At 35.7% G+C, this 26678-nt stretch overlaps 2 protein-coding genes across 2 annotated transcripts; both read right to left on the bottom strand.

The window, feature by feature from the left end:
- Positions 1-547: 547 nt before the first annotated feature.
- LOC113504474 (echinoderm microtubule-associated protein-like CG42247) lies at positions 548-15005 on the bottom strand. The gene is made up of 19 exons (XM_026886776.1): positions 14158-15005; positions 9875-10060; positions 8568-8684; positions 8132-8262; positions 7762-7886; positions 7434-7572; positions 6773-6922; positions 6181-6352; positions 5843-5938; positions 3390-3527; positions 3051-3182; positions 2852-2980; positions 2643-2771; positions 2389-2517; positions 2017-2179; positions 1704-1886; positions 1533-1628; positions 1337-1451; positions 548-1260 (listed from the first exon to the last, which is right to left on the bottom strand). The coding sequence occupies exons 1-19, from the start codon at positions 14224-14226 to the stop codon at positions 1107-1109; spliced, it is 2553 nt and encodes an 850-aa protein (XP_026742577.1). The 5' UTR covers positions 14227-15005; the 3' UTR covers positions 548-1106.
- Positions 15006-22723: 7718 nt separating this feature from the next.
- LOC113504668 lies at positions 22724-24025 on the bottom strand. Its single transcript, XM_026887087.1, has one exon. It carries the CDS (start codon positions 24023-24025, stop codon positions 23237-23239), a length of 789 nt encoding a protein of 262 aa, XP_026742888.1. The 3' UTR covers positions 22724-23236.
- Positions 24026-26678: the final 2653 nt, after the last annotated feature.

The raw sequence follows: 26678 nt of genomic DNA, 5'->3' as shown, positions 1-26678 counted from the left end.
GTCCAAGATCACGAAAGATTAACACGATAAAGAAACACATCATCATTTTACAAAATTGAAGAACATTATAAAGATATCAGATGTATGTTCGTTATTTAAACGAAAATCGTGTAACTCTATCAGGATCAGAGATATTCTTACAAAAAAGTTTTTGTTTTGTATACATAATACTGCATAAAGTCTGAGTTTTTTTTAGTAACTTCAAATATTTTCTCAAGTCATAACACAATGGCCCACGGCCCAAGATTTGTTTTGGATAATTTGTGTAAAAATGAGTAGTATACAAATTTATGAGTGTGGCCTGCCACATTTTGGAAGTCCTCAAATTATCTACTATTATAATATAAGTTTTTATGTTTTTTTTTTTAATTTTCCATATTATAATTATTTTCTAAAATGTGCTCTCGACAACTAGGTATATTAAACACTTAAGCTACTGTTTCTTGATTAATATACGGTGTTAAAATAAGCTTTAATTATTTGATAAAATTCAGTGAATTTCCGATTCAGTAACTTGGGAACATTGATGAAATTACTTTAATACTTCTCTAATCTATCAGCACCAACCGGTAACCAATGTGAAACGCTTGCAAAGATTTCAATAAAATGTTTCACATTTCATTCAAAGGTGCAAAATTGTATAATACCTAGTTTCCAATACGACAACTTATCTCAGCGTGATTATTACTACGCGTCTATAATAATAATTGTATGCAACTTGAAATGGCAGTGTCATGTATAATCTACTTAACTAAATAATAAAAGATAAATTCTCGTTCAACAGTTGATATGTAAAGTGATAGAAAGTGTTCGTGTCGTGTCTTGTAATGCATGTCATTTCAATTTCTGGAATATTTGGTTCGTCTATGTATTGCTTAGATACAATAACCTGTCACTACCTTGTAAGGATATGTTGGATAAATGTTGTCAACGATTCATCCATATAATTCAGTTAAGAGCCCACAATGTTCAACAATTTTTCAATCAAGTTCATCAAAATCCAGCACTTTGAAAGTGGGATGGGATATGAGCGCGTGGGGCGGCGGCGAGGGCGTAGGTGGTGCTACCACTACCGCAGGCGGCCGCAGTCCCGGCGCTACTTGATGCTATTCATCCACCAGGTCCCACAGCATGAGAGCGGCGTCGGTTCCACCGGCGCTGATCATGCAACGGTCGTTGAACAAGAAACGAGCGCTGTATATTGCACCACTGTATACTTTCATTTCATTGTATTCTGCTTTAGGACTTGCGCATGGATACCTATGGAAGAAATATATTATATTGGTTATCCATTCAGTCAGTAAGTAAAAAAAGAAGGGCTAAGATGAAGACGTACCTAAACAGGCGCACATAGCCGTCCAAGTCACCACTCACGAGAAGATCGTGAGCTGCTGATCGACTTGCGGTTGATATGAGGGTAGTCATCGGATAGAACCGATTATTCCACATTCCTAAAAATATAAATGTTTAAGTCTTGGAACAATCAAGTCGAATAATGTTTTTTTTTATTTCAACAAGAATTTCACACAAACCTGATACAAGGAATCCAACTGTTGAGTTGTATGTAGACCATTTCACGTCTTTCATCGCTATCGGACTCTTTTCAGGCGACAAAGACTTAATATCCCCTAAAAAAACAGAAAATACGAAATATTAAGTAATCAATTTAAAATAAAAATATATTTGCCGCTGAAAATTCTTACAGAAGGCTAGATCGTAGTCGGCAGTGACGGTCTGTAGGTAGTTCCCATCGAGACTCCAATCAAGTTGCATCAGAGGTTGCGCACCTCTGATTTTGTTAGACTTCTTGTACGAAAACCCATCACGGGATACCCGGAATAGATAAATACTGCCGTTCTGTGACCCGATGGCCAGAGTATCACCAGCTGTAATGCAAATAAAGTTAGCTTAGGTTACTGTTTTAATTAAAAAAACGTTTTCAGATACCGAAGAAATGAACAAACTAAAGTTCACGCTAATTTTATATAAAAATTAAGTAAGTACGTAAGTTTTTACCAGAATTATACGCTAAACAGCTTAGTGGTGAGCCACAAACTCTAAGAGTGGCGACATGGGCACCAGCATCAGCATTGAGTACCACGAGATGGCCCTCAGTGCTGCCAGCGGCTAACGCACCACCACTCGGGTGCCACGCAAGAGATACACACTCGTATCCAACCTGGAAAGAAATTCCAATGAAATTTCTAATTGAGAACCTACTTATATTAAGCCTGATGAAATAATATTCAAGAAAAGTAGCATTTCTAAAAAGTTCAACTCATAGCCAAAGGGTTCGAAACAAAGCAGATCGAGCTTCAGATTAGTAACAGTTGTTTGGTTCTAGATTTTCAGAGTCCAGTTTTTTTTTACTTTGAAAGTATACTTTACCTGTGTAGCAAATACGAGTTTATGTCCTTTCCAAAGAGCAATATTTTTATCATGTCCCGCTGTGGCGAACATTTCGTCATCAGGATGTACAGCCAAACCCATGAGTTGCTTGTGATGGCCAAATACAACCTGAGAGGGTTAATTAAATAGTTTTAATGAAAATAGGAAAAGAGTTGGCGGATTGTCCACCTGTGCGATATTAAAGACCGGTGGCAGTTTTTTAATTTTCAATTTATTTCTTTAGTTTAAAGTACCTGATTAAATCTCCTTTGAAGGGACCCTTCCATAATATTGTTCCGAGTAGTACCGACGTAAATGTTACCATCGTTCCTGCCTGGCCTCTGAGGGTAAATACTACGAACCCCGCCAGCGGACTCTGGTAGCTGAAGTAGTACAATAATAATGAGATCATTTTTAATATTACCTAGATTCATTTGAATTTTAAAGAAATACGATACTGAACCTTGGTTTCGGTGATCCTCTTATAATTCTGTAAGGAATCCCACGCGGCAATTTTCCTATCCTTCTCGCCTCCCGATATCAATGTTCCTTCAGAAAGCATTATTAAGGAACTGATGCCTTTAATATGAGCCTAAAAAAGAGAAATGAGATTTTTTCATATATGTTATACATAATGAACCTTATCTTGGCATTGGTCTTACCTCAAACTCCATTCGTACGAAATAAGCTCCATCGCTATCGACGCTGTATATTGTAATAAAACCGTCACTATCGGCTGTCACTACGTCACCATCTTGCTCAAATTGCAAAGCTGTCACGTGTGTGCGAGAAGGCTGGAGAAAAAAAATAATTATTTAAAAAGTTACGGTTTTTGAAGAGTTAATCTTCCTCTATGACAGAAACATGCGCGGGAAACTAAGTGTCAAATTAAAATCATTTTTCTAACGTTTACCTACGTTGAAGATTCTAATTTTTTCTATAGGTACGCAATAATATTTTGTATCGAATTTCATGTTTATTAAAATTATTAATAATGTTACCGGCTTAATAATGTCAGTTCGTTCAAAGAATCCATCTTTTCTGCGGTTCCAGAACGCGAGATGCCCTTTTCCATGTGTGATGAGAAGGTTGTCGTCAAGTGGGTGGAATGCGGCGCCGGTAAGTTCTTCTTGCAAGGTCTAGAAAATTTAAAGAATTTAGACCACGAAATTAAAATATTTGGGTAGGTAAGGTCAGTAACGAAAGTCGTCGAACAAAACAGAAACGAAAACTTAAAACGTGTATTATATCTGTACGTATTTAACAAAATTTAAGTGAAAATTCGCTATTAGAGTTTTTTTTCCCTAATCCTAAACTTAAAATATCAGAAGCCTTATAGGCGTAAGTACTTGTTCACGGTAGATTTTTGTTTTTATAAATGTGCGAAAAGTTAACCTTAGATATATTACGTATTATAGTTTTAAGTACGGGCTATATTGTACACACTACGTAATGAGAAAGTACGTCATACCTAAAGTAGTGTCCTGGAGTGGCCAGAGTGGGCCATTGGGACTGTGAGGTAAAAGGAGGCCCCACAACGGATTCTTTCTATTTAACAGTTTAGAAATGTGCCAAAGTTGACACTTATTTCATTGATACCTATTACCTAACTAATAGGTATCAAACGTTGTACCTACATAATATAATCTGTTATAATATAGGTCTTAGTCCAACACGCGCTGGATTTTTTTCTTCTTGCTCGTAAGCAAGTAATATTAAACAACGCAAAGGAGGTCGCGTGACGCGATTAGATGTAACTTGACAATATTATGAAGAATTACTCCTTGGCTACCGAGAAAAATGTTTCCTTGCTATAAAATAGGTGTTAGTTAGGATCAATAAAGGTACTTTAAAATGATTGAGTGTGATTTAGCATGGTTTTATGTACTTAAGAATTACTTAAATAAAAGTGCGTTAAAACTTCGTATATTAAATAGTATGAATAATGTAATAAAATATATTCATATTTATAGTAACGATTCCAGCACTAAGGAATTTAATCCTTGTGTCTCGGGAAGCTTCACAAACATTTAAATCATATGCACAAAGACCCCACACTCAGAGCAAGCATTAGTGAACCGCATACGGCGCTCAAATGGGTTTGACATGATGACCTATACTACTCCGCTATCCGTCCTTTTTATTACAATGACATTATTGTAATAAAATATTATATTATATAATTAGTGAAGTTTAATTAGGCATATTATTGTTATCAATTGTGGACAAAGGTCAGGGAATCTTACACGCGTATAAAATTGGCAATAAAAATCGAAGCGTGATTTACGTCTTGTCAAAGCATTGTTGCGTGTAACAAATAATGAGATAGGTAGATACTGTCGTTTATTCTAATTCAAATGGTAAAACAATCTTGGAAACGTACAATTTACAAAGAGTGAATGAGCGAATGATTACCTAATTAATTTTTCTTACTGAACTTTTTTCGAACATAAGTCGAATGTAGGTAATTCTAAAACCTAGGTAGGTAATTCGTATTTCAGTATTTGTATCGGGGCGTGCCTACCATCAAGAGTGTTGAACTTGCGACCAACGAACGCCGCGAACTGATTTATGTTTTCGTAGCCTGCATTTGTAAAGCTTATCGTAATCTATGGAGCTTTCGGTTTTATGCACAAAAATTCTAGCGAGCGTTTCTTTTTTGCTTGAAGATTATTCAATGAATGTAGAGAATAAAAGCCATTTCGTAGTAGTACTAAAGATTACCTACGTAGTGTGATAGATATTAAAAAAGGTTTTGAAACAAATCTGCATAAATTAAGGGATAATTTAAATGTAATGCATTCTTTACAGTAAATATATTAAGGATCATATTATTATCACCGTAACACGCGATGATGCCATGCAAACATTTTTAACGCCATAAAAGCCAAACTACCTAATAACAAAACACAATGCATTCCATTTTCAAACATATCAGTCTACGGTATCTAACACCGTATCTTTTTAAATTAAAAAGCAAGAGACATTCTAAGTTGTGAACGCGTCACGAACCGTGGGTTGGGTCGCGTTCCAGCGATGTTAGGTGACAAACTTTATGGTCAGTTATCGGTGCAAAAATCTCGACTACCATCTTAATGTGTGGCCCACAACCTTGGTTAACACAAGGTTGCAGACGGTACGTCATACTTTATGCATATTGTACACTGTTGAAGTTTATCTTGATTTTATTAAATTTATCGTAATGTTAAGTTTTCAAATAACTGAATGTGCCTACATTCCGTTTATTTATACGGCATATCTTAAATGTGAGGGTTAAATTTAGGAATTTGTAATTCGGCATTCATGCAGGTGTCTCGCGGTTTGCGCATAGCAGTTTTTTCGATTCAATGCTGAACTATAGGACCGCGCGCTTTTAAATAAGGTCTTAGAACGTGTTGACACTTGCCAGAGGTTTTACTTTTGTGACAATAAAATAAAAGTAGTTTGTACTTACAGCAACTTTTCCTAATAGATGGCCCCACTGCCATTGCCAGACAGAGAGAATGCTTTCCCGACCTGCATCCACAGCCAATACGTAGCTACCACCATTCTAATGAACAAAACGGACAAATGACTGGAACATTCAAATAAACATGCAACTTACTACATACTATTCGGTATTCATTTTTCAGTCGGGGTACTTTGCTCTAGTTAGCCTAGGAATAGGATTATGATTGTATAAATGACGTTTGTATTTAAAAGAGTAATGTAAAAATAATATACTCCCTTACAAAGGTTTTTCAAACAGAAACAAATTCTTTAGGTAGGTATATGGGTTTAGAGAATACTTACTAGTTGAGAGAAAGCAACAGCTGAGACTCCCGCCTCGAACTCTGCCATGCCAAACACATGTAGAGTCTGTAACGTATCCGTGCTCCATATACGGACATGCGCCTGCGCACGTCGCCCGCGTCCAGCGCGCTGACCACTCGCGACCAGCTCCCGGGATGGATGTAGCTCCATGCTGATAAAATAGGTCAGGTTTTGTACGGGCTTGTGAATGCCCCAATGTTGAATAAAGGCATAGAAGAAACAGTAATTCAAAACAAATTCTGCACATTTGATTGCTAGAACTAATAATTTGAAGCTTCTTCTATGGTGCTTCGTTCTATTTTGTTCGAACAAAATACTTAGTATTTTTTCGCATTTCGCAAAAACTGTTCTTAAAACTGTGTCTATCAAGTATCATGTTGAAATTGCAATGAGCCATTTACAAAGCTTGATCACCATTCAATGACCAAAAAACTTAAAAAAATATAAATACATTCTATGTTTTTCTTCCAGATCAGCATAATATTATTACTTATCACGTAACAGGTATCAAAACCATAGCTCGATCAAATTCGACGCCAACGCCATCTAGGTAACAAAACAGTAAACTCACCACTGAATGTCTTCAGTATGGCCAGTGTAATGTCGTTGGGACTCTTCATCTCTGTCATACATGATAGCGACTGCAGCCACATAATATAATAGCTCTCCTGTCGGTAATACCCATAAGTTGCGGCGAGTATCAGAGCCGCGGTAGCCGTAACTGTAAATTTTAGGAAAATGTTAGGTGTCTTGCATTCTAGACGTTCAAGAACGTTGTTAGATTTAAGATAAGTTCCTACGATGTTTTATTGAATTCTGAAGTTATAAGTCCACACTTCTCTTATCACACGAAGCTAAACAAAATGGCTCTACCTTTAACGAAAGATCTTGCTTGTTTGTACAGCTGTTAGAATATTGACATTTGTTTTTTTCGACAGGTTTCTTTTTTGGTACCGTAATTAAGTTACTATTTCATAACTGTTAATGCTTTTATTTTATTGATTTAAAAAAGAGTATTATGTACAAAATTTGACTTCACGGATAGCTGAGTGGTTAACGTCACCACGCCAAAACCACTGGACGCGTCGTATCGCGGGTTCAACTCCTCCGTGTAGGACAAGCATTTGTGTAAACTTCGAATGCTTTTCTGAGTATGTTTGTGAAAACCCTCACGATAAAAGGATTAAATTACGGCGGGAGTCGTTTTCCTAAAAAAAGTTATTTTAACTTACACCCAGTCCAGCTGCAGTTTCTTGTCAGGCGGTGTGTTGTCGATGGGCGCGTGATGTATAGGGGGATAAAATGTGCGCCTGAGGCCCCTTATCGTGACACGGATAGGTTCTTCTTTGAGCACTTCCAGCAATGTGTAATCTAAAGAAAATTATAAAATAATTATTATTTTAAACGATTATAATAATATTATTATATAGATTTCTTGAGAGATGATCCGCGAGCCGAAGACATAAAGGCACATCCATATTATTTGGGAACTGCATGCTAAAGTCTGTTTTAGCTGCTGCTTTAGTTTGGTCTGCTTACGACCACGTTGTTAATTATTACCTGAATTACGCACGATCTCTCCTTCTGGAGCATAAAGCACGCGAGGCCTGCTCTTGCTCCGAGCGCGTCTCCCGCGCATATCCTCAGATATGGGTGCAGCTGCCACGTTACCTCTTGATCGAGATCTAAAACTCAAAGCACTTTTAGTATCATATAATTCAATTCTGTATTTAAAGATATACTACAAAAAACAACTCAACTTCATACGAAACTATTTTTTGAATCACTTAAATGTGTTTTTACGAGTTATATTATTTTTCAGTAAGTAGTTTCTTTTGGGGAAATATTAATTTAAAAATAATTTAATGAGTGAGCTAGATCCCTTGGGATTATTAAATTTTGTTCTAATTAAAACAGGCAGTATACTAACCTTCTGATCGGCGACTCAATTGGTAAAGGAGCACTAACTCCTGGACTCAAGGCAGGCGCGACCATCAATGAGCCCAAATAAAAGGTCTCTACATCAGCAAACTCGTTCCGTAGCTGTGAGAAACTTCTCACCTAAAATATTTACTTATTTAAATACCATGTTACATCCAAATGAATCCTAAAGCAGCTTACCAAAATGTAAATTTAAGGAAAGATTATAAGCGTTTTTGAAACTTCGAGGATTTAAAACATAGATGTAATGGGCTATGGAATCAAGTGTTTATTTACTAGTTAGGGAATAATTGGCAAAAAAACACTATTTCTTAAAACTCTGTCCAGCTATCAAGAGTTTTGTATGACAGCTAAACGCGCAGAATCATAATGCAAAATTATATACAGCTTGGATCTGTGTTAAAACTATAACGGTCAATGTTTACCTCTTGTCCAGTTATCGTGTACATTCTTTTAGCTCCACTCATCTTTAAAACTTGTCCTAAGTCTTCTAAAACTTCTTCAAACGGTTGTGTTGTTCTCAAGTTTAATAAGACACGACACTGCGAACAATCAGCTCTAGTTAGTAACATTCATTGGTTAACAAAATAAATTTGCACCGTTACTGTCATGCTTACAGTTGAAGTGAATATCATCAAAATATGCTAGCCTCCATACGAGTAAATATTCAAATATATAATTCAAACATATGCTAAGCTATGATTGCACTGCCGTAAATTGAGCTATCTAGAAAATTCATATTATGGACGTAATTGGCTAGTAGAGGTCACGTGACAAGGCCTGTTTGCTCATCGCAGTGAATATTGGAACAATCTTGGAGGCCCTTAGCTATCGGTGTTTAAACATGGTAAGTAACTACCGTCAATATGCTATACAGCCAAAGCATACAAATCTAAAGGTAAAATCGGCAGTCATAGCGAACGTTGACGTCACAAACATTTAAAAAATGTTTTGTTTCGTGTGAATACGCATGCATTTTTATGAAGCTATACTTCGGTTTATTCCAGGATGGTGGTTACGTATACGTTTCCACATGTAAGTAACCTTTCGCAATTTCCTTTGGATTAAATTTGTGCTGAACTGCTATTAGCAAACTACCTGCCTAGTGTAATACGAATATGGGCACTTATGAATCGACCTCGACTGAAAATTTGCAAAGCTTTCAAACAATCACCAGTGTTTACAAAACCAAGGCCTTGCACCGAAAGCGTCTTATTACACTTCGAAAGGTTGCCGCGAATTCGTATTTTGTGATTGCCATAATCTATGATGTTACATTTGCAAGAATGAAAAATTTCTACTGTAAAGCCAGTTTAATTAGGCTAGCCTAGTTTCATATAATAACTGAAGTATGAAAGACTTATGATAAATGGTATTTGAATATAATTTACATATGTAATTATAATTTTTCCTTTTTCCTTAACAAAAGAAACTCTGGCCCACATTTTTTTTTTGTTGAATTTGTAACTAGTTATGTGTGTACATATAAATTGTAGTATGTAGTGGGTTTCTAACTTACTAAGTGTCACATACTTTTAGATATAAACTAAGTACTAATACCGTGAATTTCTAATTTGTCTCTCGATTGTCGTGAACCCATTATCGTGACATAACAACATAAAATTCTAAATACTTTTTATGGGACTGTATTCAATATGATCTGCTAATGAGGGGTTTAAGTAATTTTTGTTAATGATAGGGTTCTGATGTCAAACCAATTAAAAAAACATACCTGTATAGAATGGTCCATATTGTTGATAATCCTAATGACGCGGCCGCTGGCTGGCTTGCCGCCGCCCGGGGGTGGCGCATCAGACTCTGCTACCGACTGCTTACGAGTCCCAGCGCGAGACCACGCGCTGGTCCCTGTGGCGGTGCCCCCATACCACATGCCGTTCTTCTTTCCGTACGACGCCGCCTGTATTCATCAACATTCATTTATCACTTGAACCAATTAATTCTCCCTTTCACGAAAAAAGTTTAAAAGGAATAATGCACCATGACATTCATGTCGAGACGATAAGTCACTGGAATGAAAAAGTTGACAACTGGCAACATTATGTTCAAGTCAGGTATAACATATTTTTAAGCCAGCAGAGATCTTAAAGTAAGCAAGTAACAGGAGGATACCTTCAAGATGATCTCCTATGGATAACGTGCATATAGAAAGTAGGCTAAATTGAGCAAAGTGGACAGTACTCACAATAGAAGCACAGCCTGGCAGAGAAATAACGCAGAAAGAAGAAGTAACCTACATAGCCTGTGTCTTGAATGACTAGTGCGACTTGGAAGAAGGATAATGATTTAAAGTCGGTGTCTCGTCATGGTTAACACACGTGCTATATATCAATGACTGATTAGCTACGTCCTAGTGAGACGAATCCATGCTTCAGCTCAATTCATTACCTTATGCATTGGTTTCTTTTCACTCGGTACCGACGCGATGGCAAGGTAAGAATTTTTCTGTTGTGAAAAAGAAGTTCTTTAAGACAATCGAAGTTAAAATAGCCCAACTATTAATAAATGTTGAATCATTGTTTAATGAAATGAATGGGTCATTATAAGTAATTTACTCAATGGTCAGGCATACCTAGCATAGGAGTACCGAAATAAATGCCGAAGAATTATTGAAACAATTCAGGTCAATGGGAGACCGAGTTTCGTTAAAAATAGAAGAAAGTTACAGCATTCCTTTGAATTCGGTCGTTAAGGACTTTTATTGGGCTTTCATTGCGTCATAATAAGTGTATATAATGTACATAAGTTTTGTATATAAGCTTAAAGTCGACCTAAAACGGTGGGGCCTCGCGCCCCTGACACGGATACGTTGTTTGATGTAAGTACAAACTAACAACGGACGAATTTTCACTGACATGCATTCGTAAAGAACTGCATACGTTATGATTTAAACACATGTCATGTAATTTTAATGCCGAATATTTTTATGTCTTGCTGAATAAACAAGACTGAAAATGTAATATCAAAAATTTTCACTTGAAAGCTTAGCGCATTAAAACTCTCCAAAAGAAAAATTATGATAACAGGTTTCCTCAGAGTAGAGAATCTTTGGGTGAAATGATCTAAAATAACTTTTTCTATATATTTTTTTCCAATTCTTTGATTGCCCAAGAATACATACAGACATTTAATGTTCCTTATAAAATACATATTAACATTGTTCAATTCGTAGATTTTTAAAATGATTAAGCAATATGGTAGGAATATAGCAACTGAACCTAGTTCTAGTGACATGAAATATGAAAACTGATGACTATTTAAATTCCTTATATAAAACTTCGTTGCATATTCCACACCAACGTTTTTGAGCCAAATGTGGGGTATTTTTCAACGAAAGTGGATTTATTCAGAATTTTATGGTTCTTTGGTGAATTCCCTTGCTTCCGCGACGTCCACGTTAGCCGTTATTTTTTTTAACTTCCCGCGAATACTGCTTTAACCTAGTTTTGTAATGCGACTCGTATGTTAGACGTTTCATAATTATTTTGAGTTAAATATTCAATATAAAATTTTAAGTTTAGGTATTAGTTATTAGCATATTTTAAGTATTTTTGTAGTATAGTTTAAAATACCAGAGTTTTATAAATTGAAAGACAAATTTTCAGTTACAGGTAAAAATAAAATGAAAAGAAATAATTTTCTTTATAACAAATAATTATAGTATGGTAATGATTATTGAAACATAACCATTGCCAAACTACTATTATATTTGTACTTCTTGCTTACTTAAAAATGAAGTGAAAAGTTCATAATTTGCAAATTGAAACCGTTTACGAAAACCTTAGTAAATGATGCATGATTGTAAGTAAAAAGATGAATAGGAATTAAATCGAGCGATATAAATTGAAAGCCATAGCTCACCATGACCGCTATATTCAAATCCTCGTCGCTTCTCCCGTAATAGTGAATCTTTAGCCGCGGTATTTTGCCTCGTCTGGCGCCTGGCCACAGTTGACAGCCACCACCGGCGTCCGACCGACCACTGACCGTGTAAACAAAAACCCTGCTTCATCTAAATTATTCCGACGTCCTTGGCCGGTGGTACTGACCGTCTTCCAAGGACGCTCTTATCGCGAGTCTGTGCGTGCAATTAGAATAACGTACCAGTCCGATTGACCTCCCCGCCCCCTCGCAAAAGTTTTGCATTCACACGCGAATTCGAGCCATAAGTGATGGTTTGGGGGTCTACTTATTATGGTCTGTACTCACGTCTCGTCCACCACGTGTGGGCAATACATTCGACCGAGGTCACGTCTCAAATTGCTGCATAACTAGTGGACTGCGGTGTTTGAAATTAATATGTCTGAAAATGTTAGTCATTTTGTCGTTTACGTAGAAAATTGTATTTCGTGTCCATAAGGAAGTTGATTAGAAGGGTTCGCGAACGTTATATGGTGATTAAAAAATGTTATGTTTTGTATTATCGCATAAATTGCGTCCTTAAGTGTTTTAATGATATGCCATTAAGACTTATATTTTTTTTATACTTATAAATTACAATATTGTTAATTACTAGTCTTGAAATTGTGTACCTAGTACTACTTCTATTAGAGTCTATAGTGGGTGTGTTGTTCGACTTTAAAAAATAGCCTACATTGATACCTACATGATGTGATCAAGAAAAAGTTTTGTGAGGCAATATTTTTTTGGAAATATGTGGGCTTGCAATGAATAGCACAACACTGATCATTCCTTCCCACATTTAAATTCCTTTATTTTAAGATGAAGATTAATAAATCGGTAACACGATCCACAAATTTCGTATTCAAAATATTATTTGCACAAGAATTCTTTTACCATGAACTTAATTACTACAATTAGCAACAACAAACACTAGAAATTATTTAAATAGTACGCATTCATTAAGGCATTTGTGACATAACCTCTCTTGACGTAACGCTGCCACAATTGGGGCCGAATCACGCAATACATTTGAATATTCAAGGAAAACACAGGATTATGTTATTGATAAGGCGCCATTAGCTATTCCATTTCCTCGCAAATGGATATTGTAGGTTTTTTGTAATGATCCTGTGAATATAATCACAGATTTTTAAGAAGTGACTTGAGGTTTGAAGTCTTTGACCTAAATACATAGTAAAACTTTTATTTATTTCCACCTCTACATTTCTGTAAAACTGTAGAGCAAGATGTACCAAGTGTGTTTTTTTTTAATTTATACTGATAAACAAAATTGTACGTGCAAAGTGACCGCATACATTTATCTATTTTGGCTCAGTAGGGGAAAATTTGGAGAGTGATTTATGGTCACTGTGGTTCTATTTAGTGTGTAGGTACCTATCTATGAATGTTCAAATTAAAAGCCGAGTATTTTTTGGTTCTAGACCTTATCTATGTAGTATTTATGTCTGCGTTAGAATGTATGTGCGTGTTTAAGAAATTCGGTGGTAATGGCCAACGCAGTTAAGTTACATAACATTGTAATGACCGTAGTTAATATAACAACAGTTATGAATGGGCCGAGATCTATAATGTACAGATTGCGTATTTAACTGCTTCTTTTTACGTTTTGTGTATATTAATTATGTGTGATTCGTGATAATCTGTCATATTTTTTGGCCTTGTTCATATTAGGTCTATGAATATAATTTGCATAAGTAAAACTATTAAAATACTAATGAACTCAAAGGGGCTTTCAAATTATATAGTTTGAAATGAAAACATGCTAACTTTGTTAGGAACAAGATACAAATGAATAAATAACATAAAAGAAGTAGATTTACACAGCAAACCGCAGTTCAAATTAATTATTACTCTTAAATTCAACTTCAACTTTTTTAGTATCGAATCGAATGCAAGCGTATAACTATTCACTACACGTCTACACATACCTAAAGATCTCAAGTATTGCTAAAATACCTAGTTACACATGCAGTTACAAGCTACACTAGTTGTACTAAGCATGCTTAGAGCCTGAAGCACTCCACGCCGCGCGCCGCACTGAAAGACACAGATTATGTAACGAATGGAACTCACAAACGGTTCTGTGGAATACACAGGCAGAGATATGACGACGAACGGAGATTCCTCGTCGCTTTCGAGCATTGAGCTGTCAGCAGCCTGCAGCCACCGGTACCGGCTTGGGCGCCACACCTTTGTAGCTTTTAGTACTAGTCACTCAAACACTCCCCAACTACCAGTTCTCAGAGCAAAAACACGCGAACACCAATTAATTTCACTGACATTACTGTTCGGACTTTATGACGTAATAAACTTTTATAATCTGTGGCAATCTAACGTATTATGTAAAGGGAAATAAAGTGAAACTTTTCACGATTGGGCGGATTGAGTAAGGTAAATTATAAAGTAACCACTGACATTAAATTTAGCTTTGTAACTTGAATTTTGTTTTGATTTTTGTCTTGATTACACTACAAACAAATCGACGCTATTTACGTATGGAAATTGGCCTAATAAAACAATTCATGTTCTTGGTATGCTTGATTCATTCATGAGCGAGCCTCGTGAGGAGTCAAAGACTTCATTATAGGTCTGTAAATGTCACTTGCGTTCAACACCTCGAGTCAAGTTCAAGTACCTAAGTAAGGGTGCACGCGTCTTCGTGTCACCTCGCAGTAAAGTTTTGCATACAGTGATAGCCGTAACGTATAGTGGGTGACGTCTGTCCGGTCCTGCGGTCATACATTTGCATAAACTTACATTAAAGAGGTACGATTTGCACGTTTGAAGTTATTCGCTGTTAGCTCTACGTCTTGTTCTGTAAATTGATGTCGATTTACACTCAAGATAACTCTGACATTATTATCAAGAGCATAACTTAATTTGGACTTAAAAAACACAGCAACAGCATTATATTGCTAAGACACAAGTAGGTATCATTAGGTACACTCGCGCAGTAAACAAAAAATAATCTAAAATATTTTACCTTAGTCAAAGTAGACTTGAAAGCTTCAATAAGCAACACATGTAACACTGTACACGTCTGTACTCGGTTTACAAGAGACGTTGAACACAAATGCACGGCCTATTTAATAAACAATGTTCACGGTAATAAATTTAAATAAGAACTTTTTTATAGGTTATGTGGGCCACGGCATTCTCGCTCTGTCAACGGAGATCGAATCTCATGCACGCGACTCCTTGCGCTTACACGACTAGAAGAAAAATACAACGTTTATGCCAGTGTAGCGTGATCTCAATACTTAATAACCTACAGCAGTATAAGTAACATTATTTAAGTATTTATTTTCTGATTATATAGGACTTTATAGAGCGGAGGTAAAGGCTTTATATCCGCTATTGCATGAGTTGTTTTCTTGCAAGTGTTTATGCTAAAAGTGTCTGGAGTGTACGTAATTATTTTATGTGCATATATTTGAATTCCATTTGTTTTTATAACTTGATATTGTTACTTGGATTGTGGTCCAACATAAATATTTTACTGGAAGTTTTTAAAATTGGCTTGAATTTTATAAAGATAATTTTTGACACAGCCGTTTACGCACAGATAACCAAATTATGACAACATTCGTTTGGAAGTAACAACTACCACGAGTGCTAAGATCATGAAATTATCTCATTTTGTTTACTAAACCTTAAAACATGAAGTGTTTATTTAGGCAACTTCACTTAGATGTCCTAGGCTCATATGGAACAACTCAATCTTGATCAACACAGTTAAACTTCGAATTCGCGATATGAGAGAACACGTCGTTATTCTCAGGCACCACGTATGGTACTAGGCCCACTTGCAACAGCTGACTAATTTGCAGTACCAACATAACAATAGCCCTTCACAACACCGGAATGGCGTAAGAAACGCGATGCGCACGCGAGATGAAGCCCTAAGTCCGAGCAATAAGGTTTCGTATTAAACCGAATGCTGGAGGTACGTTTACGACGGTTGGATGAAGCAGACTATTCGAAAATTTTATTCGACGGCGAGGGTTCGAGCTCGGCGGGGGGTGCCAAGGTCACTCTCAGTAGAATCCACGCAATGTAACTACAGTACAGTCAGATATGCATCAGCAGAGACGTGGTTTAAGGCACTTTTATGTTCACGTGAAGCAATTATTAGCTGTTATGCCCACTGGTGGTCGATCAGGCGACCCTAGCACGCGAACCGATAAGAATTTTGGCCCACTCATTAAATTAAACGTAAACAAGAAGGGTCCAATATGCCAACCTTGATCTAATTTTACGTAATTTTTACTTACATAAGAATTAATAGAAAGCCAAGAATTATTGCTAAATACTATGCGAAAAATATTATAAAAACTTAATGAAATAAACAGTTTGTTATGAGAGTACTAGTATTTTTTATAGTTTATTAAATAAGTTCTCGGTACGAGACTGCTTTAAGCGAACTTTTTGCTCAGGAAGAAATTATTGTTTTATACATGCAAACATTTTTTTATGATGTTTAGTTTACGTATCGTTTTAAACATGCAAATACTAGATTTGATACATTGTAGATGGAAAGAACTAGGTGAACGATGAAATTAATCAAAAGTTTACTTTAATTTTACCATTAAAATAAAACTTTTTAATTGCCTGTTAATTATGTTTTACTGAGTACCTACAGAAACGTAGGTACTTATCAAGTCACGTGCTTGATGAAGTTCAACTTAATGAAGCTGCATTTACACTTGTATTATGTGTAAATGTACTTTATTACACTGTATTTACACTTATATACACTATAATATATGTATGTAGTTGAAAGTTGCAATAATTACTTTTTACTGCACCATTCTTAGATTGAGATGAATCTTGATTGACCCTTATTCCGCGTCCCATTAGAGTTTTGGGCTTAAGATTAACAGAATATAGAAAACATTAACCGAGGAGAGACATCACAGGCAGGCAATTATTTTTGTATTTAATTAGCTACCGTTCCTGCTGCCTTCCCGGAATACTAATTTTCAATTCGATTAAAATCACTACAGAAAAACCTTCTCTTTACGAGTACCTTAATAGAATATTACGGATAATCAAAGAATGAGCCGGCACGATAGCTCGGACGCACAAGGTAAGGTACGCCATTAAGTGAGCAAAGTATGCTGACCCATATCCCCAATTTGGTGTAGGTTCGATACGATACTGTATAGTATAGTATAGTGAAATCACGAACGACGTTCAACGGAAGAAAAGTGCAATTTGTACATTTCCTACATCGCCCGGTACTTGTATAACGGTAACTGTTAAAGTATGGTGATTTTTTTAACTTTTTCAGCCAGCTTATTACTGCTACGATACTAAGGAAAACTAAGTTTAAAAATTTCAAATATCTTACAAGCTATGAAAAAATTTGTAAGAAAATTATAATAGACTAGCTTTTCGGCCGCGTCGACGTCGTTTATATCTCGTTTCCAAGAGAACTCTTCAAAAGTCCGGGATAATAACTACCCTATGTTCTTTCTCAAGGTCAACTCTATCTTTGTACCAAATTTCATCAAAATCGGTTCAGTGGTTTAGATGTGAAAGCGTAACAGACAGACAGACAGAGTTCCTCTCGCACTTATAATATTGGTAAGGATTTCAAAAAATTAACACTTAACTTCTTTTTTCCAATAATTTTGTTAAAATAACTGGTTCCTTAACTTAATGTTATAAACTTATGTACGTTTGGAGTTAAACAGTAGTTTAATACCGACCTCTGAACATGGCTACAACTGCATTTCGAATAATAAATACAAAACAATAATAATGTCGTAGCAAACGAAACAATAGAAAGCAAAATCCATCAATTACGTTTTAATTTACTGTGATTACAAAATAGTCATTAAATACAACTCTTTTATAATTTATGTATGCGACTGTACAGTAATTTGCAGCGTGACTGTACAAACCGCGCCCCAGTCGTTAGGGACTCCGCAGTATTGTATTAGTTGTATGAAACGTTGTTCTAATCAGAAACACTTGAAGTAATTAGCCTTATTATACTTTAAGTAAAGCTTATTTAATTACTTACCTACTTGAAAAGCTGTTAGTGCTAATATGTACTTTAAAGCTATCTTAATTAACTATGTATAAGTACAGGGACTTTTTCGTAGCAAAACACTGATGAAGATCAAAGTCGTAGCTTGTAGCAATGAAGAAGCTACGCGAGTGCTACGAAAGATACGCATGACTGCAACCGTGGCTACGTAGTACGTTTCATTTGCGATTTTTAATTAGTAAGACCACAATGTCAAGGCATTCAATGATTTTGTTTATGACAAACTAAGAGTATTTATTAAACACAGAATGTTTATCTGGAATAAATCTGACCTACACTACATCCGACCAAAACCTCACATTTATTTTTTGTATTAACTCTCTGCTTCTACCGCCCATAAATAAATCAGAGAGCATAATCTGACGTAATCAGCAACAAAATCTACGAGAAATCTCCCTAAAACCATAATAATTCAAGCTTATATAACAGCGCTAGTTGTAAAACATAATAAATTGAATTATTTACGCCACGTTTCGCGATAATCATCGTAGAAAAATCGCACAAAGGAGTTGGCTAATCGCGTGAGGTTATATACTGAACCCTTTCTTCCATACATAATGTAGGTCTACAATGACTGACGATAACTCTATTTACTTATTATTCATTTATTCAAGCCTTATCGATAGTGTTGATGACAGTTTTGTTTTTAGGGCTCGCTGTTCAGACAGGTGAAATGTGCGAATCTAGGTTAGGTTACGAGTGTGTTTATGTAAAACTGACTGTTTAGTAAAACAAAGGAATCGCAAATTTTGCTAATAATTTTGATGAATTAAATATAATAATGTTCTTTATTTATCTGAGACTTTATGTTCCAACAATACGACGAAAATTTCTGTTTGTTTTTTCTTAGCTTGTAGTTACTGTTAGCTTTTAGGTTTTGTCTACTAGTATTGTAAATACATTTATACTCAGCAAAAATAAAAACATTATATTAGATACATCGCGAGTAATAAATGAGTGGATGTAAATCATGTAAATAGTGACATGGAGAAAATATATTATGGAACCATATTTCAAAATTAAATATGCATTAAAGTATAATATGCATAATACTGTGAGGGAAATTAACGATGAGGAAAATGTAATGGGGCTAGAATGTTACTAACATATTTCCTGATATTTCAAAATGGTCTTATATTTCAAGTATATAGAAACATTTGAAACGTTTTAAAAAATACCAGAGTGTATTTTTGCTCTACTTTAAGCGTGGTTCTGGAATTGTTCTAGCTTGGAAATTTATTATTTAGAGTGGCGGATAGAGGAGAGGAAGAATCCTCTATATCAGCTAATAGCGGTTGCCCGCGACTTCGTCCACGTGGTTAGAATTTTCCCCGCTTTTTCTACATGTTCCATTGTATCTTCGCTCCTATCATTCGCAGCGTGATGTTATATAGCCTATAGCCTTCCGTGATAAATGGTCTATTCAACACAAAATGCATTTTTTAAATCGAACCAGTAGTTCCTGAGATTAGCGCGTTTAAACAAACAAACAAACTCTTCAGCTTTATATATTAGTATAGATATAGATTTTATAAGTTAAATTACGCACTTCGAGAAGCAAAGTAACAGCAAAATGCAAAGCAATGGTTTTGATGAAGTAAGAAATCGCTATAAGCAATAAGACCGCCGATGTACCCTTACAATTAAGTAAAATTGTAAGTTTTTATACATTTTGGTGTTCAATAAAAATATTTCATTCCACACAACTTAAAGATTCTGTTTCTCGTTTCAAAGACCACCAACTGTACTTAGTTTATGGAATGCATTAACTTATTGAGTAAGTCAATTAGGTCAATACGAAATATGCTCAAGGTTGCAACTCAAGTCTAGGCAAATAACAGAAACTTTCTCAATGTCGTACGGGCTTAGTACTTCCAAACTAATTTGGAACTTTGCCTAATAAATAATGGCGCCTACTAATAAATCTAAACCATGGTCATAGTCTTGCTTTCTTCTTTGTATTGTGGTCTTAAGAAAATGTCTATTTCATGGCCTACAAGGATTAGTGTATCTCAATGTTTCTGATGCATTCATCTTGATATTTTGAGTGTTCGGTTAGCGGAGTGGTTCGATCACCACGCAAAAACGCTGACGTGTCGCGGGTTCGATCCCCACGTAGGACAAATATTTATGTGATTCACGAGTACTTGATCTGACTCTGGGTGGTTTTGTGCATTTGAAAATGTTTGTGAAACTCCCGCGACACAAGAATTAAATTCCTTAATGCGTAAGTCGTTTAAAACAACATATATTATATCGCTAAGAAGAGATAACTATTTAATTTCTAAGAAGAGTAAGTTAAACCAAATTAGATTTTTTAAACCAAAAATTTGTAAAAATTAACGAATTAGGCGCAGCTTAGTCTAGATCTTTACTTTTAGTACGTATTTATTATTTTAGCGGTAATAGAAATAAGGTTCCGTTTTAACCTTTTGGGGTAAGGATTCCTAATAAATATTATATATAAGTTATTGCCAAATAGAAAAAAGTTAAAAAGTATTGTCGACTAAGTACTAATAAAGATTGACCAATGTGTAAACCTTAAAAACAACTTCAAAAAATATTTCAGTAATTCCAGTATCAATAGATATGTATGGGTTTCAAAAGACATATCATTTTACCTCAATACTTATTTTGCCTAAGTGAAATATTTTCAAAGGACTATGTTAATGTTACGATATGATACAAAGAAAGATAGATAACGTCAACTCGCACGGACGCATTGAATAATAAACAGCGCAATGTATGGCCGACGTCCTTGATATTAGACAAGTATTAAATAGAGGGCAATACACAGCACATGTAATGTGTGTAAGTGTGTAAATATGTAAATATTATCCTCGTTTTGCTAAATAGATGCTTCAGTTATATGACACCTTTGCTATCGTCTTTTTATAACAATTCTAGCTGTTGGCTGAGGGCCGAAAAAATTGAAAATGATCTCACGAGAACATAAAATCGAGATAAAAACTACTCTGTGTTAATCCAGGTTATAAACTATCCGTACACCGACACATATTGATACAAAAGATGTACATAACTTAAAAAACTAATTTTAATTATGTGCAAATGACAGAAATCGTCAAAAATAGATCATCTTTTATTATTTTTCTGACTACAGAAAAGAGAACCAGGAAGAGAACCTTTTTTACCAATGGATTATTAGCTAGAGCGTCTGTGAATATGGCGCGAAGTTTACATGATACGCATTGCAGATTTTTGTTTAAGTATAAGATGTGGTTAATGGTTTAGGTAAAGCATGTAACAGATCGAACTTTTCTGGTATTTTACTCACTTAAAAATCTTTTAAATGGTAAAGACGAATTAAAAGTTATAAAATAAGTATATTACTCAAAATAGTACACTTTTGGTAGCCCATAGCCGAGAATCGTTGAAAAAGCCTACAAATACAGTGGCAGACTTACACCAAGCCCTAAAACTCATATAAAACATGTGTTTTAATACTAAAGTAAAGATAACACGTCCAGTATCGCCAACAGCCGGCGTAGTAATCGCTGTGTCGCTAATCCACGCGTTGCCTTGATGCATATTAAGTGCAAGGTGGTGCATTGCCCTGTAGATGTCGTTGCCAGCGTCCAGCGGTCGTAGGCTTTGCGCGAGCAGTAAAACTATAATCCACGTTTATGGAGAGTACTTCATGTTAAAGCTTATACAATGACATGTATGGTTTAAAGTATAACAATGATTTAAACCAATTTTCTTTTTTAACTGCGTTCTGATGTTTTACTCGGTTAGTGCTCTTTCATGGCCTATGTACTGAAGTTTAAGAACGATTAAATGCGTGAATGCGGTACAAAAGATCACGTATTCATATACATAATGTTAGTTGGGTTAATTCATTATATATTTGTCATTTAAGGTAAAAATAAGATTGATTATTAAAACATTTTGACGTGTTATTTAAGTCTTAGGATTTTGTAATTATTTTGAAATTAGTATCGACCACTACCTATGTCAAAGTTCAATATTCTTTGTATTTTTGTCTTGTCTTTGTAATTTAAGTCAGTAATAATCTTTCAATAAATTAAGATAATCTCTAGCCGTGGACATTTAATTGCTTAAATAGTAAGTACTTTCGTTATCTACAGTGTTAAACTAAAACTGTCTCTCTGAGCTGTCTGGTTCACAACGCCGAAGACAAGTTGCCTGCTAACTGCATATCTTTGTGTTTTGCTAACGTTTTTACTTTATATCATTTGCCTTTGTTGTTTAACTTATGTATGTAATCATTACATTATATTTTACAAATAAAGGGTTGCTTTAGAATCGCATTTGTCCACCTCAACTATCTTCTATTGCAACTATAATAATTGAATAAGGCGAATGGAAGTTATACTTATTTGATTTGATGATACCTACCTGTTTTTTTTTTCAATTCTAAAAACGAAAATAATTCAGTAGAATCGTCAAATTAATGAAAATTGTAGTTTATAGAAGGTACTATAAAACGTTAAAGTAAATCGTAGTAAAATTACGCAACCTAACCGAATTACAAAAAAAAATTAGCAAACACGCAAATCAAGACTTACTCCATAAGAAAATCATTCGAATTTCCAACAATTTCCTAACCCTAAATTAATAGTGTTTAGCCCAAACGCAATTTACTTGCAATTAAAGGCTTATCGAAACAAAACAAAGTTTTTGTGTATAATCAAAATGCAAATAAGAGGTTTTGGTGCGTGGCCCTTATCCTATGACCCACATCTTCAAGGCCGAGCGACATTTGGCGTTCACGAAACTTACGGTAATTGTTTCATAAATGAAATTTTTGTAATTGTTATTTTTGCGGCAGGAATTGGGGCAGGCATGTATTGTGTATTGCGGACTCCAATTCTAGATTTACTTTGAGCTAAGCTATACAGTTTGAACGTAATGATGGCAGTATTTTAGGCACTGTAACTCTGTTAAACGCAAAATAACGATTGTTTCATGAAGGTAAGATAAGTAATCTTTCTGATAGATACAGTTACTTACAGATACAGTTGCAGTACAAATGAAGATGTTACTATTTTCGCACTATGAAACCAATGAACCATTAGTATGTCATGTATACCTATGTAGAATCAGAAGACCTCATTGAGACGTCATTGTAAGTGACAACAAGTGAAAAGATATCACATGGACCATACCCCAAAGAGCATCACCGATATTTTCTTGACCTGACTGTTTAAATTTAAACTTATAACTTTTCAGAACTGATTTAGGAACTGATGACACGTGTAACATGTGTAGCATATGTAAATAATAAGAACTAACCTTAAAAGTTTTGTACGAAGAGACGACATACGAGGCTCCGTCCTCCAGCTCCTCGAGCCTGTACTTCCTGTCTCCATCCATGCCAAAGATGAACCGTGCCCCACGCGGCAGCTCCAACCTTTCTGACAGCCTGTCCAGGAGGGCGTCCATAGACGCCAGGTCTCGACCAGGTTTGAACCGGAACTCGACTCCGGGATGGAAAGGATCTCCATTTCGGTAAAAGGTGACACGTCTGGCCTTCCAATAGTTGAGATTCGCGTAACGGCTTGCTGGTTCAGTCCTAGTTGGTCGAGCGGTCGCCTCGGAACCTTCAGAGATGTCGTCGGTTCGTTGCGGCGGTGTCGACGGGCGGGAGGGGCGCCAGTCGCCGGGCTCCCGCTCATCCTCGGAGTGCTGGTCGGGCTGCTGCGGCGGCGGGTCGGGCGCGGGCGCGGGCTCCGGCGCGGCCTGCCGGCAGGGACGCGACAGTAGGCGCGGCCGGGGGTGCGGGCGACGCGACATCGCTCGGTCCGGCCCGCCCGCGGACTGCCGCGCGCCCCCGACCACCCACCTACTTCCAATCAACTGATACCACTGTCTATGTTCATTCATGAACTGACGATTCATGCAGACCACGTGGCTGATTGATTGGTAGTAAGCGGTACACACTTATGACTACATATACACCTACTGAAAACAATGTGGCTGTATACGTACCTACCTACATCCTTTCGGGTATATCACATCACATAAGTCTAAAACAAGATTTTGCTTAAATCTAAAACATACTTTTGTCTATGTAATTAAAGTAAATTTCGTAGAATATATTTTGCCTGCATAGTTTTACGCATAATGGCTTGCAGTAATAATGCAACCGATTTCCTGTGCACAGTCGTCACTGCGCACTCGTCACCTAATGACCATTGCATTTTAATAGAGTCATTCCATTGCAGAATTTGTAAAATTACTTAATAACTAACTTGCGAGGTTTAATAAAGGATTTGAATAAAATTACCTACCTATATGTACTTAAGAGACCATATAAGAATGAAAAATATGTGTAATTTTGATAAATTTATAATGCTTTTTCCCGATATTATTTTGATAATCAATGAATAGGCTAAGTTGCACAGCGACTTTACCCATTCCCTTATATTTAATTTTAAAAGCCCATTACCACATTTTCCATAGTTCGTGTCTAGGACACTCAGATACGATAATCAAGATAGGTTTTTTTTATTTCTTTACCTCGTGATGAGTGGAAAGCCTCCCCACCTACTTGAAAAGTTGATAAGGTCTTTCACTATACCATAGAACATTTATCAATGCTACCTCAAAAAACGACTCTATGCTACTAGCATTAAGTCCTAATTATTTTAATCACAAATATCAATATATTATATCAACGACTCTTCCTATAGCGGGTCTGCTGGTAGAGATTTCTTAAGAAATACTTAAGCACCACCTTTGTACATCTTATTTTGTAGTGTTGTGGTATTTTTTAATAATTTGTGTGTACATAATTAAATAAATAAATAAAATATTTTCAACACTCACATTCAACTCCAAGACCGAAATCATTTCACAACCGCACCACAAAAGCCGTTCTCAACTAATGATTTGTTAAAGTTTAACCTAGGTATAACTATCGTTAGATATTCCTTAAGATAAGGGTTAACGAGTCAGCCCTTACCGCGTGACTAAGTAACTCTAGGCACGATCGAACACGGCTTAAGTTATAAGTTGCGGAATGATTCACATTGTAAAAAGTAATAAGTTAGCTACAAAGACCACAAAAACAATGTAGATAGAGCATGCACATAAGTATTTAACATGCGACAGCCATCACTTTGCGATATCGCAGTCTTTGTGCAAATGTTTTGACAGCGATATAGCGTATTTATTGCTGACGAGACGATTTAACATAATACCGTAGACAAAAGAGACTCACAAAAAGGTTGCGTCTTGTAAATCACATTTTCAGCAATTTTTAGTTTTAAGGAATTAAATCAACCTTTTTTTCTGATTTCTTTTCAATACTAAGGATTTCGAAAGCTTTGAACTCTACAAACTGTACATATCTACAATTCCATTCCCTTTTTTTCATTTAAAGAGGGCTTTCCTTTTTTTATTTGGTCTGTAGTATTGCAAATGTAGTGAAATGATTCAGTCTATAAAGTAATAAGTTAGTCACACAATAATGGTTGTTATGATGGCATCATGAACTTAATTGCGACTTTGACTTCGGCTTCAAAGAACGCAAGGTTCGTGGAACTCGGCGAGATAATTGAACTAAAGAAATCGTAGCAGCCATGTTTTATAACAAAGGAATGTGATAACTATTTGTACCTAATAATGTTTTGTAATATTTACTTACTTAAAGAATATGGATAATTGTTTTTCATTGATATTCAAATGCACTAGATTGATTTAAAGTACATACAACATAACTACATAATGTTTTTAATTGCTAATAATTTCTGAAGACTTAAAATAGTACCAACATAACTCACTTGCCAATAAATAAGCTACATTAAAAAATAAATTATTTTACATCGCGTAGAGGGTTTATTTTAAACGTCATATGAAACCAAAGTCTTGAGTGAACACAAGAATGTTTACGCTACAAATAAACTGTTAACCACAATTTGGTGTACTAGCCGCATGGCTTCCTAAATGCTATTTATATTTAACTAGATGACACCTCTATTAAAAACATTAATCAACAGGTAACTAATACTATATACTGAAATAATGAACAACTATCTAAACACACATTAAAGCAAAGTTACTTCAGTAAGAATATCTGCAGAATCAATAAAATATTTCAAACATCTAAATTATCTTACCGCAGAAGCAGGCATGACTTCTTCACTCGCCATTATCAATTAAGAACAAAACACAATCACAGACAAACACTCAATTAAATGTTCATTTAAATTTCTAATGACAATGCGCGAGCTTTAAACCTTAGCTTAATACGTATCTTCCGGGTGAAACATTCTTATTTTAAATAGATGAGAATAGGTAAAAATATTCACGATACTTTTTAAACACTTAATCAATTGGTTGGTGTATTTTTTTTTTAATTGAAGGTTTTAAAGCTTTGGTGTTAAAATGTTTTTGTTGTGAATGTGGTAGGTAGTCACTAGTCGTCCGGTTATGTTTTGTTAACGGAACCGAGTGACGGCTGTTCGAATGGGCGGCAACGCCGTCGGCTAGCGGCCAGCGCACCCGTGTGCGCCAGCATGGTGGGAACACTTTATCGCTTGATCGATAT

The sequence above is a fragment of the Trichoplusia ni genome, chromosome 22 (assembly GCF_003590095.1).
Source record: "Trichoplusia ni isolate ovarian cell line Hi5 chromosome 22, tn1, whole genome shotgun sequence".
NCBI classification, from domain to species: domain Eukaryota; kingdom Metazoa; phylum Arthropoda; class Insecta; order Lepidoptera; family Noctuidae; genus Trichoplusia; species Trichoplusia ni.
This window is presented reverse-complemented; position numbering and strand designations above follow the sequence as displayed.